At 39.7% G+C, this 18,682-nt stretch overlaps 1 protein-coding gene across 2 annotated transcripts in view; it reads left to right on the forward strand.

The window, feature by feature from the left end:
• The first annotated feature begins 749 nt into the window (after nucleotides 1-749).
• The window catches only part of XRCC2 (X-ray repair cross complementing 2), a 66,118-nt gene continuing 48,185 nt past the window's right edge, over nucleotides 750-18,682 (forward strand). For both annotated transcript variants that reach the window (XM_045564554.1, XM_045564553.1), the window contains exons 1-2: nucleotides 750-866; nucleotides 10,481-10,562. In XM_045564554.1, coding sequence (XP_045420510.1) covers nucleotides 762-866; nucleotides 10,481-10,562 — 187 coding nt within the window. In that variant the 5' untranslated portion in view covers nucleotides 750-761. The remainder of the gene's footprint in view (nucleotides 867-10,480; nucleotides 10,563-18,682) is intronic.

Raw genomic sequence — 18,682 nt, forward strand, 5'->3', positions numbered from 1 at the left:
TTACACAGCTGCAAGGGTGTTAAGGAGAAGAGAAGTGAGAGTGCCAGCCTCACAGTTTTGCCCAAGTAAACAACAGATACAGCTGTCGGAAAGTGAATTTTAAAAACACATTCCAGTAAATGCCTTAATAGATTGTAAACTCGATTCAGGCGTGCCTCCTATCCTCTGTAGTATTCCCAGAACTTAACTCTCTTTTTCATATATATATATCTCAATCTCATATATATGTATCTCTCATACACACACAGTATATATAATAGAACATATTATATATAATATATTAATAATATATAAATGGACACTTAATAGCCAATAGTAATAGAATTCTTCTCCAAAAAAGAACTTGACAAATCCAGACTCAGTATACTTTTAAAAATCTTTTACATTTGTATACTTTTTCTTATTTTTTTTTCAGAATTAACCATGACTCTTAAAACACAACCAGAGGCTTTCAACCTAAGAATGGACAAGAGAGCCTGCTTGCTCAGTAAATGTATTTTAATAGTTAAACAAATTAAGTACATACTGCTAGTTTTACTTAGTAATAACGAACCGAAATTTATGACAAGAAAAGAAAACAAAAGCTCCAGGAGTCCCTCGCGGTCTCCAAGGAGACGGAAGAGAGCGCCGCGGGGGACGCGCGAGTACCGGTCACGTGGGCAGGGCACGCACACTACGGCGCATGCTCGCCGCCTCCCCGGCCCAGGCCCGGCGCAGCGCGCACGCGCGCGGCCTGGCGGGTCTGACTGGCTGTGTGGTTCATGCAGTCCGTAAATGGCGTTGGTGGCGGGAAGGTTGAGTTTGTTGTGTGCCGAGTCTTCGTGGCGATGAGTAGTGACTTCCATAAGGCCGAGTCCGGGACCGAGGTGAGAGCCGTCGGAGTGCTAGCGAGGGAGACGAGAACAGGGCTGCTGGCGGGCGAGGGGAGCTGAGGGAAATGGAGGCCCGAGAGGACCTGGGCGGCGCGGCCCGGCGGGGCTGTTCGCAGGGAGCGGCCGGGCGGGGACGGGCCGGGGCTCGCGGGCGCGCGCGCTGGGGGAGAGGGCGCTTCGCCTGGACCCTGCCTCGCCTCTCACCTGGGCCCGAGTCAGCCCGTGGGGAGCCGGGAGTCCTCCGAGGTGGGAGGTCCAGGCGGAGGCGGAGAAAGTCGTGCGTGATAGATGCGAGGACTTACTGCGAGCCCAGATTGATGGTCCAAAACTTGTCACAGTTCAACTGCAGTTGGACACGTAAGCTACGCAAGAGTAGCTAGGAAACGGGAGGGGTCGCCAGCTGGCGCGTTTATAGCTTTCCGGAACAGGTGGTATTTGAGTAGGTTGTTTCATGTGCTCCCTGTAGTCCACGTTGTCTCTGCTTTTGGCATCAAGCCCTCGCTACCGCGGCATACAATTGCAGCCTAAATATCTCTAGAGCCACACAAACCATTTGATACCCTGCAAGAATGTATTCAGGAATTGAACCAACAAGTGTCAAGCGTTCACTGTGTTCAACCACTGGTTATGGGATAGGAGGAAAGCCAAAGACACAATCTCTGCCGTTAAAGAACTAGTAAGGGAGGCTAGGCTGCCTTAAGAATTACAGTATGTGTACAAAAACGTGCTATGCAGTAGAGGGGCGGGCATCGTGGAAGACTAGCTGCAGGAGGAGGTGACTGAACTGGTGTTTTAAGAACCATTTGTAGTGGTTGGCAAGGAGGGAATGACATTCAAAGCGAAGACAGTTGCAAATACGTCGGTTCTAAGTCAAGCAAGATCATAGCTTATTTAGTGGAACTGCAAGTAGCTCTGTATCATTGGAGCAAAGGGAGTGAGGGAGAACAAGTTGGGACGTAAGTCCTGAGAAATAGGCAGAGTATGAAGGATCTTCTATGTAGGTGAGGGAGAGGAAGCAATTTGTAAAAAAAATCAGCAAATTTTTTTTTCTGTAGAGGGCCACATAGTAAATATTTAGGCTTTGCAGGTCATGCCGTCTCTGTCACAACTACTCAACTCTTCTGTTCTAATATGAAGGCAGCCATAGATATATAAACAAATAAGCATGCCTGTGTTTTAATAAAACTCTATTTTTAAACTTTTGGACTTGGCATATTGGACATAGTTTAACAACCTCTCCTCCTAAAGAGTAGAACTAATGCTTACTATAAGAACAGCTACAGTTAAAACCTTATCTAAGTGATAATTTGAAACCCATGTTAAACTCAGATGACTTTATTAACAAAACCAACTAAGCAAGCCTCTTTCCCTTTAAGTGTCTTTGGGAACTGTATGGCCTCTGCTTAATTAGTTTGGACACTATTTTCTTTCTTTGCATATTCATCTACTGTATAGGTTCCACTTGGAAGTATTATGTTGAGGGAGATATCTGAAGCCATAAGCTAACCTAAGAAACTGAAATAAGCTACTTTAAAATTTTAATTCACTAGAACTACAACCTTATAAAATAGTGAACCTGTCTTGTGAATAGTAGGGAAAAGACACTTCATACAGGGTCTTGAAGAAAACAAAGTTGCAAATAATATTTTTTTAACAGGTTCTAGGGATGCAATTTATGGTAAGCCAGATAATGAGTGGGAAACATATAATAAGCCCTTGATTTAAAGAAGACAAGCTAAATAAATAAATAAATAAAATGAAGAACAGCATTTGTCAATCTGACAATTTACAGTAGAACAACCCATTTTTACCTTGTTTTTGCACAGTAGCAATGGGGTTTTTAGTTTTATATCTCAGGTTATTAGAAAAGCTTCCATGATTGTGGTAGTATTTTGGTATTATCCATCAAAGGACTTCCTTTGCATGTAGTTGTTAAATAATGGTACTTTGCTTTTTCTCAAAAATGTAATATGTCTTGAGTTTAAAAATAATTGATGAATAGAAAACTGGAAGCATCTTTCCAGTTTTTGTTGCTATGCACAGCAAAGCATATGTTTGCTTTTTTTTTTTTTAATTTTTTAAGAGGGTGTTGCTTTGTTTCTCAGGCTGGGGTGTGGTGGTGCAATCATAGCTCACTGGAGCTTTGAACTCCTGGGCTCAAGCAAACCTCTCACCTCAACCTCTTGAGTAGCTAGGACTTCAGGTACCTGCCACCAGACCCAGCTAATTTTTTAAAAATTTTTTGTAGAGATGGAGTTGTTGTCCAGGCTGGTCTCGAATAGGAATACCTGGCCTCGAGCAATCCTCCTGTCTCAGCCTCCCAAAGTGCTGGGATTACAAATGTAAGCCGCTGCCCCCCGGCCTGTGTTTTGTTTTGTTTTGTTTTGTTTTTTAAAACTGACCAACCCCATTATATTCATTATTAAAGCAGTTCATACTCACAGCAGAAAATTCCAGTAGTATCAAAGTGAAAAATAGGAAACTTCTTCACCCCCATTATCACTTCCCAGGGCTAACCCTAACTTATGAATATTGTACATTCTTTCAGGAATTGTGTAGTGACATATTTTGGAGGCTGAGGTAAAGAATTCTGGACTGGAAGTTCAGAGACCTTGGTTCTAGTCTTGGCTCTGCCAGGAACAAGTTTTGTGATTTTGGATGTCATTAAACGTTTGTAGACTATGATTTCTCAGTTCCTTTTCAGCTCTACCTCAAGAAGGTGGGTTCTTATACTTCTTTGTATCCTTTGCACCAAACACAGTATCTGCATAGTAAACAAGATAAATATTTATTGATAACAATGGCTGATTTTCTTAGGAAGAAAAGCTACAGGGTGGCCATTTTGCCAAAGACAAATATGCAATAAGACAAATATTTAATATCTTATTAAAACACAATAATTGGTTTTGTGAAACCACAGACTTTTATTAATAAAAGAATACTTATCCCCTTCTTTTTTTTTTTTTTTTTTTTTTTTGAGACAGAGTCTCACTCTGTTGCCGGGGCTAGAGTGAGTGCCGTGGCATCAGCCTAGCTCACAGCAACCTCAAACTCCTGGACTTAAGCGATCCCACTGCCTCAGCTTCCCAAGTAGCTGGGACTACAGGCATGTGCCACCATGCCCGGCTAATTTTTTCTATATATATTTTTAGCTGTCCATACAATTTGTTTCTATTTTTAGTAGAGACGAGGTCTCGCTCTTGCGCAGGCTGGTCTCGAACTCCTGAGCTCAAACAATCCGCCCGCCTCGGCCTCTCAGAGTGCTAGGATTACAAGCGTGAGCCACCACGCCTGGCCCCCTTCTATTTTTATTTCCCTTCTTACCCAGAATAAAATCCATGCTCTATCGTTACAAATATTTCATTATAATTGTCATCAAATTCCTTGCTCCTATACCTCTAAACTACTCACCTAATCATATTTAAACCCAACTGTCCACTCAGCTGAACATTACTGAAGAAAACTGCAACTAAGCTGACTGATTTAAGTTTATAATCATCAAACTAAAGTGGGCCCTCAGTCCAACTATATTTCCTTAGTAATTCATTTTATAGGCACTGTGACCTATGTCTGTAATCCCAGTGCTTTGAGAGGCTGAGCAGGGAGGATTGCTTGAGGCCAGGAGTTCAAGATGTGCCTAGACAACATAGTGAGACCTTTTCTCTTAAAATTAAAAAAAAATCCTTAAGGACAGGAGTTGTGTCTGCAGTATCTATATATCCCCAGCACCTACCTCAGTTCCTGGAACACAATTGACTTGCGTGAAGTTTTTACCGATAAATATCTATATAATTTGCAAGCTATATATTAATACTCCAATAATGATGATGCTGCTGCTGCTACAAACATTTGGGACACCTTGTTGGCATTAGAGTTTCAACTAAGAGAAATGGTCGAAAGAAGTCAGATGATTGCTTAGACAGGACCTCAGATTGGTTTGATCCTTAGCTTAATTTGTCCGAAAACTCAGTTTAGTCCCGGTGCTCAGATTTGATTTGAATCAGTGTTGCTGAGGTTATATAGCAAAGTAGAAAAATTCCAGGCTTTGGGAATCAAAAAGATCTTGGTTAAATCCTGGCTCTGGCTTTACTAGTTTTCCCATCTGAAAACAGAATAACAAATAGGGTTGATGTGAAAAGTAAAGGAGATAATGTATATAAAGTGTGTACTGGCCAGGTGCCGTGGCTCACGCTTGTAATCCTGGCACTCTGGGAGGCCGAGGCAGGCAGATTGTTTGAGCTCAGGAGTTCGAGACCAGCCTGAGCAAGAGCGAGACCCCGTCTCTACTAAAAATAGAAAGAAATTATATGGACAATTAAAATCTATATAGAAAAAATTAGCCGGGCATGGTGGCGCATGCCTGTAGTCCCAGCTACTCGGGAGGCTGAGGCAGGATTGCTTGAGTCCAGGAGTTTGAGGTTGCTGTGAGCTAGGCTGACGCCACGGCACTCTAGCCCGGACAACAGAGCAAGATTCTGTCTCAAAAAAAAAGTATGTACTGCTGATACCACAGGAAGCACAAATAGTAGCTATTATCAGATAGCTATTGTTATGATAACAAAACCTAGCAGATACTGATTTTCAATACAAATGCCAAATCTATTAATTTATAATATTAGTGAAGCTGCCAGATAGACTAAAATTATTGTGTCTACTGTGTATTCTTTTTCTAGTTAGGAAATTCTGCCTCAGAAAAGTTGCTTTAGGGAATCAAGAGAAATAATTGAATTATTAATATCATAATGGCCACCATCACCAAGCTCTGATTGCCTGATGTGTTAATGTTTCCTAGGAGGATTAAAGGAACTTTTTCCCTTTACCCTTAACGAACTCCTCTTTCCCTTCTGCCGGTTGACTATATCTTACTTCCTTTGACTCAGTCCTTGAATATGGACCACATCATTAATTTTAATTTTCTGTAGCAGTCAGGTCTATGTCAGATTTTGGGAGGTACAGTAGTACTCCCTTATCCATGGGGGATACGTTCCAGGACTCCCAGTGTATGTCCGAAACCGCAGGTAGTACCAAACCCTATATGTACTGTGTTTTTTGCTATACAGTAATAAGCAGATATATAGCATGGATATGCTGGACAAAGATGATTCACATCCCAGGTGGGACGGAGTGGGATGGTGTGCAATTTAAAACTTATGAGTTGTTTATTTCTGGAATTTTCTATTTAATATTTTTGGAATGTGGTTGACTGTAGGTAACTGAAATTGTGGATGGGGGGGGGGGACTACTGTATTTACTGTCTTACAAGGAATTCTGAGAGAGGAGGATTCCATTATATTTTTTGAGACAGAGTCTCGTCTGACTCTGTCGCCCAGGCTAGAGTGCAGTGGCATCATCATACCTCACTACAACTATCTCCTGGGCTCAAGTGATCTCTTGCCTCAGCTTCCTGTGTAGCTGGGACTGGCACATGCCACCATGCTCAGCTAATTTTTATATTTTTTGCAGAGATGGGAGTCTCACTCTTGCTTAGGTAAGTCTTGAAGTCCTGAGCTCAAGGGATCCTCCTGCCTCAGCCTCCCAAAGTGCTAGAATTATAGGTGTGAGCCACTGCGCTTGGCCTATATATACGCTAAACAGTGGTTCTTATACTTTTTGGTCTTAGGACTGCATTACACATTTAAAAATCACTGAAGGTTCCAAAGAGCTGTTGTTTATGTTGGTTATATCTGTCAATGAAACTGAGGAATTAAAAAATTTTAATTATTTACATTTGTGTACAAGTGATAATAATTAAACCCATTGGATATTATCATAAATAATATATGTTTTTATGGAAATTAGCTACATTTTCCTAAACAAAAAAACTTAGTGAGAAAACTGACATTGTTTTACATACTTGCAAATCTTTTTAATGTCTGGCTTAATGGAGGTTAACTGGGTTCTCACTGCCTGTATCTACTCTATTAATATTGCAACCTATATTATTCTGGTTAAAGTATATGAGGAGGCCAGGCATGGTGGCTGATGCTTGTAATTCCAACCCTTTGGAAGGCTGAGGCGGGAGGATTGCTTGAGGCCAAGAGTAACATAGTTGCCTAGCCTGGGCAACATAGTGAGACCCCCATCTCTATAAGAATTTTTAAAAAAATTAGCCAGAGTGGTGGTACACACCCGTAGTCCCAGCTACTCAGAAGGCCAAGGCAGGAGGATTCATTGAGCCCAGGGGTTAGAGGTGGCAGTGAGCTATGATCATGCTGCTGCACTCCAGCCTAGGTGACAGAGCAAGACCCTGCCTCCTTGTCTGAGGCTGAAGGCAGCGCTTGTATAAGTCCGAGAATCTGAGAATAGGGAACTCCTATATCCAAGGGCAGGAGGTGGATGTTCTAGCTCAAGAATAGAGGAATTGGATGCTACTCATTTGCACTGGTGTGGGCAGTTCCTTTTTACTCAGTTACTGATTCAAATGCTAATCTCATAAGGAAACACCCTCACAGACACGTTGGGAAATAATGCTTTACCAGCTATCTGGGTATCCCTTAGCCTAGTCAAGTTGACAGGGAAAATTAACCAACACAACTCCTTCAGGTTTGATAAGTCACTAGAAGGACTCATAGAATTCACTGAAAGCTGTTACAGTCATAGTTTACAACAGCAAAAGGATACAGATTAAAGTCAGACAAAGGAAGAGACACGATGGGACAAAGTCCAGGAGAGTTCCATATACAGAGCTTCCAGTTGTCCTCTCTCAGTGAAGTCGTGGACAGTGCTAAATTCTTCCAGCAACAGTGTAGAACAACAGACAGAATATTGTCAACCAGGGAATCTCAACCAAACTCTGGTGTCTAGAGTCTTTGTCGGGGCTCTTCCATGAAGACATAGTCTACTACCCACATAGCTGACCTTAGCCTCCAGCCCTTTAAGAGGGTGGACTTGATACCACACGACCCAAAGCCCCCAAGGGAAACCACATTCTTCAGACTATCTGGTGTGGCTGAAGGCCCCCAGGTAAACACAGATACTTTTATTAGGTAGGACATTCCAAGGGTTTAGAGATTACCTCCCAGAAGCCTAGGGCAAAGCCCAGACCTCTCTTTGGGCAAGGTTAAATTATTTACTACACAGTATGCTTCCCATGTCATCACAAAGAATATTTTTAAAAGTGTACTCAAAGGTCACAACTTAATAAAACTATTCATTTTTATTGCTTCATCAAAGACATTCATAGGTAAAACTGGTTTTGTTTGTTCTACTGGGAGTGGTAAAGAATACAATGTGCACTAATACATTTCGATGCCACTGCCTTGATTGTGCTGGATGTCAGCAGCACTTTTACCCACCACTGCTTTTATACCATCAGTGTAAATGTCAGCGTAGTCAGAAAGGCAAATAATGCCTTATATTTTATTTTAATATTTTTATGAAAATAGTTTTTACCATGGACATGCTCTTAGATTCTTTGCTATAACTCTGTAAGCACCCTATTTGTATCTTTACCTTGTTTTGTAATATAATCTCATAGAGCAGTGGTCCCCAACCTTTTTGGTATCAGGGCCTGTTTCATGGAAGACAGTTTTTCCACGGACTGGGGATACAGGGACTTGGGTGTCATAGGTGGTGAGCGAGTGTGGTGAGTGGTGTGGTGGCGATCTGCAGCCTGTTTCCTAATAGGCCACGGATAGGCCACGCACCAGTAATGGGCCGCGACCCGAGTGTTGGGGACCACAGTTCTAGAGGATCTAGACTGCAGGTTCTTTGAGGGTAGAATAGTCTCCATTCTACCTAGCACAGTGCTTTGCACATACTTGTTAAGTTGATGTCTAGAACTTTTTCATCGCTTCAGGAAATCTTTCCAAAACTTTTGATTGGGTTTTTTAAAAACAAATAAATGTTGACCTCCCTTCCCATTTGTGATATGCTTTTTTTCTTTTGTTGAATAGAAAAGTTGTCAAATCTGTACAGATTCTGTAGAAACTTGAAAATCAGCTTTGATTACATTTCCCTCATTGACATTTAAATCAGTCACAGAATTCTGCTTCCTGTCATCCTACTTCTGTCATAGTGCAGGTACTCCTCCAGACTGGTGTGACAGACTCCAGCCTTCTCTCCATATCTAGTTTTACTCTCTTCAAATCTATCCCCTGGTAACCACAATCTGTTTGAAATGCAGATAATAATAGCTCACGGTTATATAGTGCTTATTCTATGCCAAGCACTCTTTAACATATTTAATCCTCAACAACTTTATGAGGGATGTATGTTTGTCATCCTCACTTTGCAGATGAGAAACCTGAGGCCCAGAAAAGTAACCTAGCAGGTCTGATTTTGGAGTCTCAACTGTCTACTCTTACCTATGCTAGACTGCAGCTCACTGCTTAGCTTCAAACCGGTTGCTGTTGTCTACAAGCCAAAGATAAGCTCCTAAACATGGCATCTAAAACTTTCCATGCTCTGGACTGCTTTCAGGACTTTATCTCCTATTTCATGCTACAAGCTCTAGCGATTCAAATTTGCTTGTATTAATAGTTTACCTACACACGATACTGTTTCTAGCCTCTGCACTTTGGGTGCTGTGTCTTGTGTGCCTGGTATGATGCCCCCTTCACCAGATGGGTTCCTACTTAGCTTTTGAGATACCACTCAAGTGCTAGCTCCTCAAGGAAGTTTTCCTCCGCCTTTTTCCTTTGTCCTCTTCCCCTCCACCCAGATAAGGAGCTGACAATACAGGGTGTCCCAAAAGTCACCATACATAGGGAAAATGGGAAATTTTGTAGCTAAATGTACCTTTATTTACAAAATATTCATTACAAAACTTTTTCTTTGTATGGAGACTACGAAGGAAAAATTTTGTAAATAAAGGTACAAAATATTCATTACAAAATTTTTTCTTTGTATGGAGACTACGAAGGAAAAATTTTGTGAATAAAGGTACATTTAGCTACAATTTCCCATTTTCCCTATGTATGGTGACTTTTGGGACACCCTGTAGAATAGGGCAGACAAAGCAGATAGCTGTATATCAGGCATGGTAAGAAGTACAGTCAGGAAGATAATTATAAGGTATAAGGAAGGAAGCTGATGTGGTGTCTCATACTTGCAATCCTAGCACTTGGGGAGGCCAAGGCTGGAGGATCACTTGAGGTCAGGAGTTCAAGACTAGCCTGGATAACATAACGAGATCCTGTCTGCACAAAAAATAAAAAAATTAGCCAGATATAGTGGTGCATTCCTGTAGTCCCAGCTACTCAAGAGGCTGAGACAGGAGGATCACTTGAGTGCAGAAGTTTGAGGTTGCAGTGAGCTATTGTACCACTGCGCTCCAGCCTCGGCAGCAGAGCGAGACCCTGTCTCCAAAAAAAAAGGTGTAAGGAAGGTAAATGTTTTGGATGTAGCAGCTTGTCCCTATCCATCCAGTTATTTGAGAGCACAGACTCATTTTATACCATCAGTATTTGGTTCATAAACAAAAAGTGAAAAATTTAAGAATCAATTAACACAGTATTTCTCCTAAACAGTATTTCCTATTTCCCTCCAAATCCTCAAAATTATGAATTCATTCTTTTAGACTTTTGGAAAATTGTATATATGTAAATTTCTAGGATTTTGTATTTTTTAAGTAATGAATTTTTCTTCTCTCTCTTTTCTTTTGTAAGCTCCTTGCCCGACTTGAAGGTAGAAGTTCCTTGAAAGAAATAGAACCAAATCTGTTTGCTGATGAAGATTCACCTGAGCATGGTAAAAACACAACCTGAAATGAAAATATAGTGTCATAAATTAACTTTTATAAAAGAAATATTTTTTCATATATTCCTAGCAAGAAGTTATATAGGTTAAACTGTATAATTAAAAAATGAGAAACAGATCATGACATCTGAGTCAGATAAGATGGAGTTTGGCTTATCTGAAGTAAATCTTCAGGTTATACATTGACCTCCCTCTTACCCCAACACACACTGTTTATAGGAGTTTTGTTATTATAGTTTATTTATTTATTTTTTATTTTATTTTATTTTATTTTATTTTATTTTTTTGAGTCAGAGTCTCGCTCTGCTCAGGCTAGAGTGCCGTGGCGTCAGCCTAGCTCACAGCAACCTCAAACTCCTGGGCTCAAGCGATCCTATGGCCTCAGCCTCCCAAGTAGCTGGGACTACAGGCATTCGCTACCATGCCCGGCTAATTTTTTCTATATATTTTTAGTTGGCCAGATAATTTCTTTCTATTTTTAGTAGAGATGGGGTCTCGCTCTTGCTTGGGGTGGTCTCAAACTCCTGACCTCGAGCGATCCTCCCACCTCGGCCTCCCAGAGTGCTAGAATTACAGGCGTGAGCCACTGCGCCTGGCCTATAGTTTATTTTTATTTTATAGTTTATTCTTTCTCTTTAGAAGTTTATAGAATTAAAGGAACGTCCTTAGGTACCTGCTTGTTAGTGTTTCTACAGCAGGGAAAATAGGTATCTACTTGTTCTATTAGCACTTCTACACTAGGGAAAACTTACAGAGAAGGTTATGTGCTTAGGTTGTTTTTGGTTTTTTAATGTAGCAACTTTATAGACATATAATTCACCCATTTAATTGTATAGTTCAGTGATTTTTAGTATATGCACACAGTTGTGCAACCATTACTATAATTGATTTTAGAACATTTTCATCACCCCATAAAGAAACCCATGTCTGTTAGTTGTCACCCCTCATTTTCCCCCATGTCCCTCAGCCCTAAGCAAATAATCTACTTTCTGCTTCTATAGATTTGCCTTTTCTGGACATTTCATATAATTGGGATTATACAGTATATGGTTGTCTGTGACTGGCTTCTTTCACTTTGCATAATTTGCATGGAATTGCATAATTCAATGTTCATCATATTGTAGCTTCTATCATAGTTCTTTTTATATTGTTGAATAATATTCATTGTATGGGTAATACCACATTTTGTTTATCTGTTTATTAGTTAATAAGCATTTGGATTGTTTCCTATTTTTGGCTGTTATGAATAATGTAGGTGTTTTCAGTTCTCATAGTACCTAGGACAGGGATTGCTAGGTCATATGACAACTCCACATTTAACCTTTAGAGAAACTGCCAGACTGTTTTCCACAGTAGTTTCACATTTTACTTGCCACCAGGAATGTAGGATGTGATGGTTCCAATTTCCCCACATCCTGGGAATAATTATTGTTTGTCCTTTTGATTAAAGCCATCCTAGTCAGTAAGGAGTGATGTCTCATTGTGGTTTTTGATTTACGTTTCCGTGATGGCTGAAGATGTTAAGCATCTTTGCATGTGCTTATTGGCAATTTCTGTACCTTCTTTGGAGAAATGTCAGATCCTTTGCTTATTTAAAAAGCCAGGTTATTTGTCTTTGTGTTATTGAGTTGTAAATGTCCTTTATATATTCTAGATATGTCTCTTCTCAAATATATGATTTTGCAAATATTTTCATCCATTCTGTGGGTTGTTTTTTCACTGCTTTGGTAGTATCCATTAAAGCACAAAGATTATGAATTTTGGTGAAGTCCAGTTTGTCTAATTTGTCTTTTGTTACTCATGCTTTGGTAGCATATCTAAGAAGTCATTGCCTAATCCAAGGTCGGGAAGATTTACAGCTTCTTGTTGTTGTTACTGGTTTCTGTTTTCATTCTTTTCTGATTGGAGAACATGCTTCTGTGATTTCAGTCTTTTTAAGTTTATTGAGACTTGTTTTATGGCCTGACATATGGTTTATTCTAGAGAATGTTCAATGTGCAATTGAGAAGATTGTGTATTCTCCTGTGATTGGGTGAAGTGTTCTATTGATGTCTCTTAGTTCTGGTTGGTTTTTAGTGTTAAAGTCTTGTGTTTCCTTGCTGATCTTTTGTCTTGTTCTATACACTATTGAAGGTGGGGTATTAGGGTCTCCAAACATTGTTGAATCGTCTGTTTCTCCCTTCAGTTCTGTCTGGTTTTGCTTCTTGTATTTTGGGGCTACATGTATTGTATTCATGTTACTATGTCTTACTGCTGGTTGATCTATTTATCTTTATAAAATGTCCATCTTTGTCACCTCACACCCATTAGGATGGCTACTGTCAAAAAATCAGAAAATAACAAGTGTTGGTGAGGATGTGGAGAAATTTGAACTCCTGTGCACTGTTGGTGGGATTGTAAAATGGTGGAACCGTTATGGAAAACAGTGTGGGGTTTTCTCAAAATATTAAAAATAGGTTGGGCATGGTGGCTCATGCCCAGCATTTTGAGAGGACAAAGCAGGAGGATCAATTTTGAGGCCAGGAGTTTGAGACCAGCCTGGGCAACATAGTAAGACCCCCATCTCTACAAAGAAGAAAAAAATTATCTAGACATGGTGGTGCACGCCTGTAGTCCCAGCTACTCAGGAGGCTGAGGCAGTAGGATTGCTAAAGCCCAGGAGTTTGAGGTTGCTGTGAGCTAGGCTGACGCCATGGCACTCTAGGCCAGGCAACAGAGCAAGATTCTGTCTCAAAAAAAAAAAAATAAGAATAGTTATTTTTAAAATCAGATGGATGAAAAAATGGATATACAAATATAAAACACATTTAAACTGTCTTTTATATTTACCTGTGTGGTTACATTTACCTGTGCTCTTTATTTCCTCACTTGGATTTGAGTTACTGTCTGCTGTCCTTTAATTCAGCCTGAAGGACTTCCTTTAGTGTTTTCTTTTTAAAAAATTTATTTAAAACATTTTTTTGTAGAGACAGCGTCTTGCTACATTGCTTAGGCTGCCCTTGAACTCTTGGGCTCAAGCCATCCTCCCACTTCAACTTCTTGAATAGCTGGGACTACAGGCACATGCCATGTGCCTGGGTTCCCTTTAAAATTTCTTATATTGGAAGATTTGTTAGCCAAAAAAGTTTACTTAAAACCACCGTAGGGCCAGGCGCGGTGGCTCATGCCTGTAATCCTAGCACTCTGGGAGGCCGAGGCTGGTGGATCGCTCGAGGTCAGGAGTTCGAGACCAGCCTCAGCAAGAGCGAGACCCTGTCTCTACTAAAAATAGAAAGAAATTATATGGCCAACTAAAATTCTATATAGAAAAAATTAGCCGGGCATGGTGGCACATGCCTGTAGTCCCAGCTATTGGGGAGGCTGAGGCAGGAGGATCGCTTAAGCTGAGGAGTCTGAGGTTGCCGTGAGCTAGGCTGACGCCACGGCACTCATTCTAGCCTGGGCAAAAAAGCGAGACTCTGTCTCAAAAAAAAAAAAAAAAAAAAAAAAACCCACTGTAGATCCTATAGAGCTATAAAACTAGTTAGATGAATACTCCATTGGAACAGTAGCAGATATAAGACTGAGATTATAAGGATTATTTATCAATGAAAATAGTTTATCAGAAATTGTGGTAGAAAAACTTGAAGCAGTAAAAGATTTAGGGGTTATAGGCATCTCTAATGCTATTGTAAACATTTTTAATGCTTTTGTAGATAGCAATTTTTCAGTACAATGTACCAACTTGTTACTTCTTCAACATGGTAATAATTATAATCTGCAAATTTAACATATTTGTTATATAGTTAGTATGTTGGTACCAAGATGATGTATTTTTTGGCTTTTTCTTTCTTTTTCTTATTTTGAAGAATCTTTAGATTCATAAACTCTTTCTGACAATCTGTTACCCAAACTCTTTACAGCATTATATTTGTAAGAGTAACTGTCAAGGCCAAACCATCCAGATTTTCTGATTTACTTTAATATTTTCAAGTGCCAAACCATAGGGATTTTTTTTTTACTACAAGTTGTCACGTTCTGTACTTTGGCTGGACAAGGGTGCTATTTTTTTTAACAGCTCACAGAAACATATAAGAAAAAAAGTGAAAAGGATTATGTCCCCTCTAGATAACATATTTGATTGTGATTTTTGATATTAATGATTAAACAGTAAATGTTTATAAAATCAGTAAAACTGGTTTTAGTTCATCATTGAACATATTTGTAGGGAATTTAGTTTAAGGATCTTAATGCTAATATTCATGTGTAATTTGCAAGTTTGCAGATTTTACTTCCCCAGTTGTTATAAACTATTTTTTAGTTTTTTTTAGTAGAGACAGGATCTCGCTCTGTGGCCCAGGCTGGAGTGCAGTGGTGCAGTCGTAGCTCATTGCAGCCTCCACCTCCTGGGCTCAAGTGATCTCCTTCCTCAGCCTCCTGAGTAGCTGGGATTATAGGAGCTGTACCACCATACCTGGCTAATTTACATGACTTTTATACCTACTTTGTTATTAATGTATAAAAGGAAAAGAGTATTATTTGCCTGTAAATCTCCTAACCAAAGATTTAACCTCGAACTGTAATACTTTGCTTCAGTTTCATTTGTGCCAAATCAAGCATCTAAGGATACTTACCTTAGTTAATGTGTGGATTTCTTTCTGCATATGTGGATTTAGAAAACCTTGTTAAATCATATAGATAAATGACTTCAAGTAGTCTTTTGAGTTATGCTGAAAGATGTTTATGCTCACCACTCCTCTGTCCAAGAAAATACTTGGCAGAGTTTTCATTAGATTCTTATTCTAGGAATTCCAGAATTATCCTGAGATATCTCACAGTTACCTTCTGACCAGTATCATGTATTCTCTTTCCCTATGGAGTCCCTTCCTTTATACCACAGAATTTCTTTCATTTCTTTAAATTATCATTTGGCCCTCTGGTCTCATGAAACTATTGAATTTTTTTTCCAGTTGCTCATGTAGTCCCTAACTTCCTGCAGTCTGATTTCCATCTTTACTGTTCCTTTAAAAGTGGTGAATGTCCCCTATAGTGCCTTTTTACTTTATCTTCCAAGTATTTCAGTTTTCAAAGTTTGACTCACAAAATATGTTAAATGTGCTCTTTGCCAACTACGCATTTGCTGCTCTAAGGTCATTATTTTGGGCCATTTTAGGGATCTTTTCCCTGTCATTTTTTCATTTTTATGACTTTTCTGCTACATATATTATTATTTAGTACTGTTTCATTTTCTTGAAACCTTCTTTTGTGCCCTGTGCTGTTTTTCCTCTTTATTTTCCTAGTAAATTTCTGTTTTATCTGTCTTCTGCTGACTCTTCTAACTGTGGATGCATCCCAAGAATTGTGTTTTGGCCTTTTATTCTTAATTTTTAGATCCATACCCACCCATTAAAGAGAGTTTTCTGTTCTCTATTATTTCTGTGTAGATTACTCCTAGATTGCTATATCCAGCCCCTTATTATTCTCTTGGATCTTACATCCTAGTGGCTGTTGGATGTTTTTATTTTGTGACACCTAGAGATACATCAAAATATACCATTTTGAAAGCTAAATTCTTATCAGGATACTCGTGTACTATGTGAAATAAAAATTTCTACTTTGTGTATGTATTTGATTTGTACAGGTACTTCCAAGCCTACTTCTGAGAACTTTTAAATCACTACTTAAGGTTTACCCTTCAGGACTGAAGACCTGGCAAAACTAAGACCAAGCACCTCTTAGTTTCTGGAGGCAGGCACACCTAGCACTGGACAGTTTGATCCTGTTCTTGCTTTGCCTCCTGTGTTGGTCCCTGTGCCATGTCTTGGTCTAGGGCCTTCATACCTGCTGGACTCTGCTAGCAAAAGCCACCATCTCCCACTACCTGCCACCCCACACATACCTATTATTCCCTACATCTGCTTCCTTTCAAAATGCTATGTTCCAAAACTGATTGCAGGCTTTTAACCCTCACCAATCAAGACTTACATTTTCATTCTAAAGATGGCTCTCAAGAGGATCTTAAGAAGTAACCTGATGAGGCCGGGTGCAGTGGCTCACGCCTGTAATCCTAGCACTCTGGGAGGCCGAGGCGGGAGGATCACTTGAGCTCAGGAGTTCGAGACCAGCCTGAGTAAGAGCGAGACCCCGTCTCTACTACAAATAGAAATAAATTATCTGGACAACTAAAAATATATAGTAGCTGGGCATGGTGGCGCATGCCTGTAGTCCCAGATACTCGGGAGGCTGAGGCAGGAGGATTGCTTGAGCCCAGGAGCTTGAGGTTGCTGTGACCTAGGCTGATGCCACGGCACTCTAGCCCAGGCAACAGAGCAAGACTCTGTCTAAATAAATAAATGAAAGAATGAATGAAGTAATCTGATGAGGTACATTCAAAAGATACTGTGTTTTGTGCTGGGGAGAGAATATTCAAGTCCCAACCTTAAAGAAGCCAACAGGAAATACAATCAAGTGAATAGTCCGTGATTATGTAGCATGATAAATGTGACGGTGGGGGATGATAGAGTTTGCTTTTCCTACCTCAGAGTGTTATTAGGATCAAATAAGATTTGTATGAAGAAGCCTTTTTTCAGGTATAAAGTACTTTATTCAGGTTAGTTGCTGCAGATCAATGTCTTCTGGCTACTTTGCTGCGGAGAGGAGAGAGAGGATCTTGTGCAGTCTGCTTATTGGTTTCCCCATCTTGTGCTTCTGCGTGGTCCATTGTGTCCTATAGACTTAATCTTTCTAAACTGTTTTAACTTTCCTTTATTACTATTAATACTGGTTCTATATTAACATTTTTTCATCTAGTGCATGTAGTTTATTCTGCTTCTATAACTTAGGGCAGTAAAAGAATTAATTGAGGGGGAGGGGTTTTAGCTTAGTTCCTCAGTAATATAATAGGAGAGGGTAAACTGAACATCTTGGTTGAATATAGGTTTAGTTACTGTGTTAACTTTTAATATAAGTATTGATGAACAGTTGTTAATATGACAATAGTTTTATTCCTTGAGGCTGGAATCATTTTTTTAAATTCTTAAGTAAATTTAGAATTGCAAGTTGTAAGATTATTGTAGAAATTGGCTGAGGTTTTATATACTACCTTATGATATGGTGGCAACTTGCTAGATTTCTTATATATTATTTGTGACTGCTCCGATATACAATGGTTTGTTAGTAATAATAGGAAATAAAGTAACTGAATTCTTAGGCTGTAATTTGGTTGGGGTCTAAGAATCTACATTTTTAATATGGTGATTCCAGTCAAGTGGTTCAGCCATAAATTGCTAATAACAAACCAGCAAGAATTGGAACATCACTGTTTAGAATAGATTTTGAAAAGCTCTGGAAGCAGGACGATTTTCTCAGGTGTTGTATGATTTAACTTGTGCTGTCCTCAATTAAAGAGAGTTGCTGGAACCTATAAAGAAAAAGATCTTTAAAGTTTAGAGTAGTTGTTCCAACCAAGCAAGGCCATTGAGGGAGGGAGGACAGTTCAGAGTAGTTCACTTTGATTTTTAGGAAATTAATTTATTGTGCATCTGGACACAGTTTCAAGAGATATTCAAATAGCAAAGAATAACTGAAGGTAGTTTGGGAAAGTGTAAAGGTGTTGTCAGTTGAGGAATGCTGTTGACATTTAGGACCTGAGAGCCATGGGCTCTTACCATTTATAATGTGTGAAACTGCAAAATCAAGAACTATTCCACACAATAACATTGAGAAACCTTAATTAGGGATTGTTTTCAACTATATGCAATAGAAGTCCATCTTAGTGGCTTACCCTGGTACAGGGTTATTTTCCTCACATCCTAGGTGATATAAGAGGCAGGCTGTGTACATAGCTGGTGTGGGGTTCCATATTGTTATTCAAGTCCTGGGCACCTTCTGTCTTCCTGCTTCACCATCCCTAGGGCATACCTTTCATCATCACTGTTTCTAGATGGCTGTTTCACCTCCAGAAAAGGGAGCAGCAAGGCAGAAGTGGCCCTCACATAGGAAAGCAAAACCTAATAATCCCCACCAGACATCACCTTGCCTCTCGTTGGCTACAACTGTACTTGTTACCCCGTAACCTCTCTTTGTAAGGGAGAATAAGAAAAATAGTTTTGAAGGTGGACACATTGCTTTCC

The sequence above is a fragment of the Lemur catta genome, chromosome 11 (assembly GCF_020740605.2).
Source record: "Lemur catta isolate mLemCat1 chromosome 11, mLemCat1.pri, whole genome shotgun sequence".
Taxonomy (NCBI): Eukaryota; Metazoa; Chordata; class Mammalia; order Primates; family Lemuridae; genus Lemur; species Lemur catta.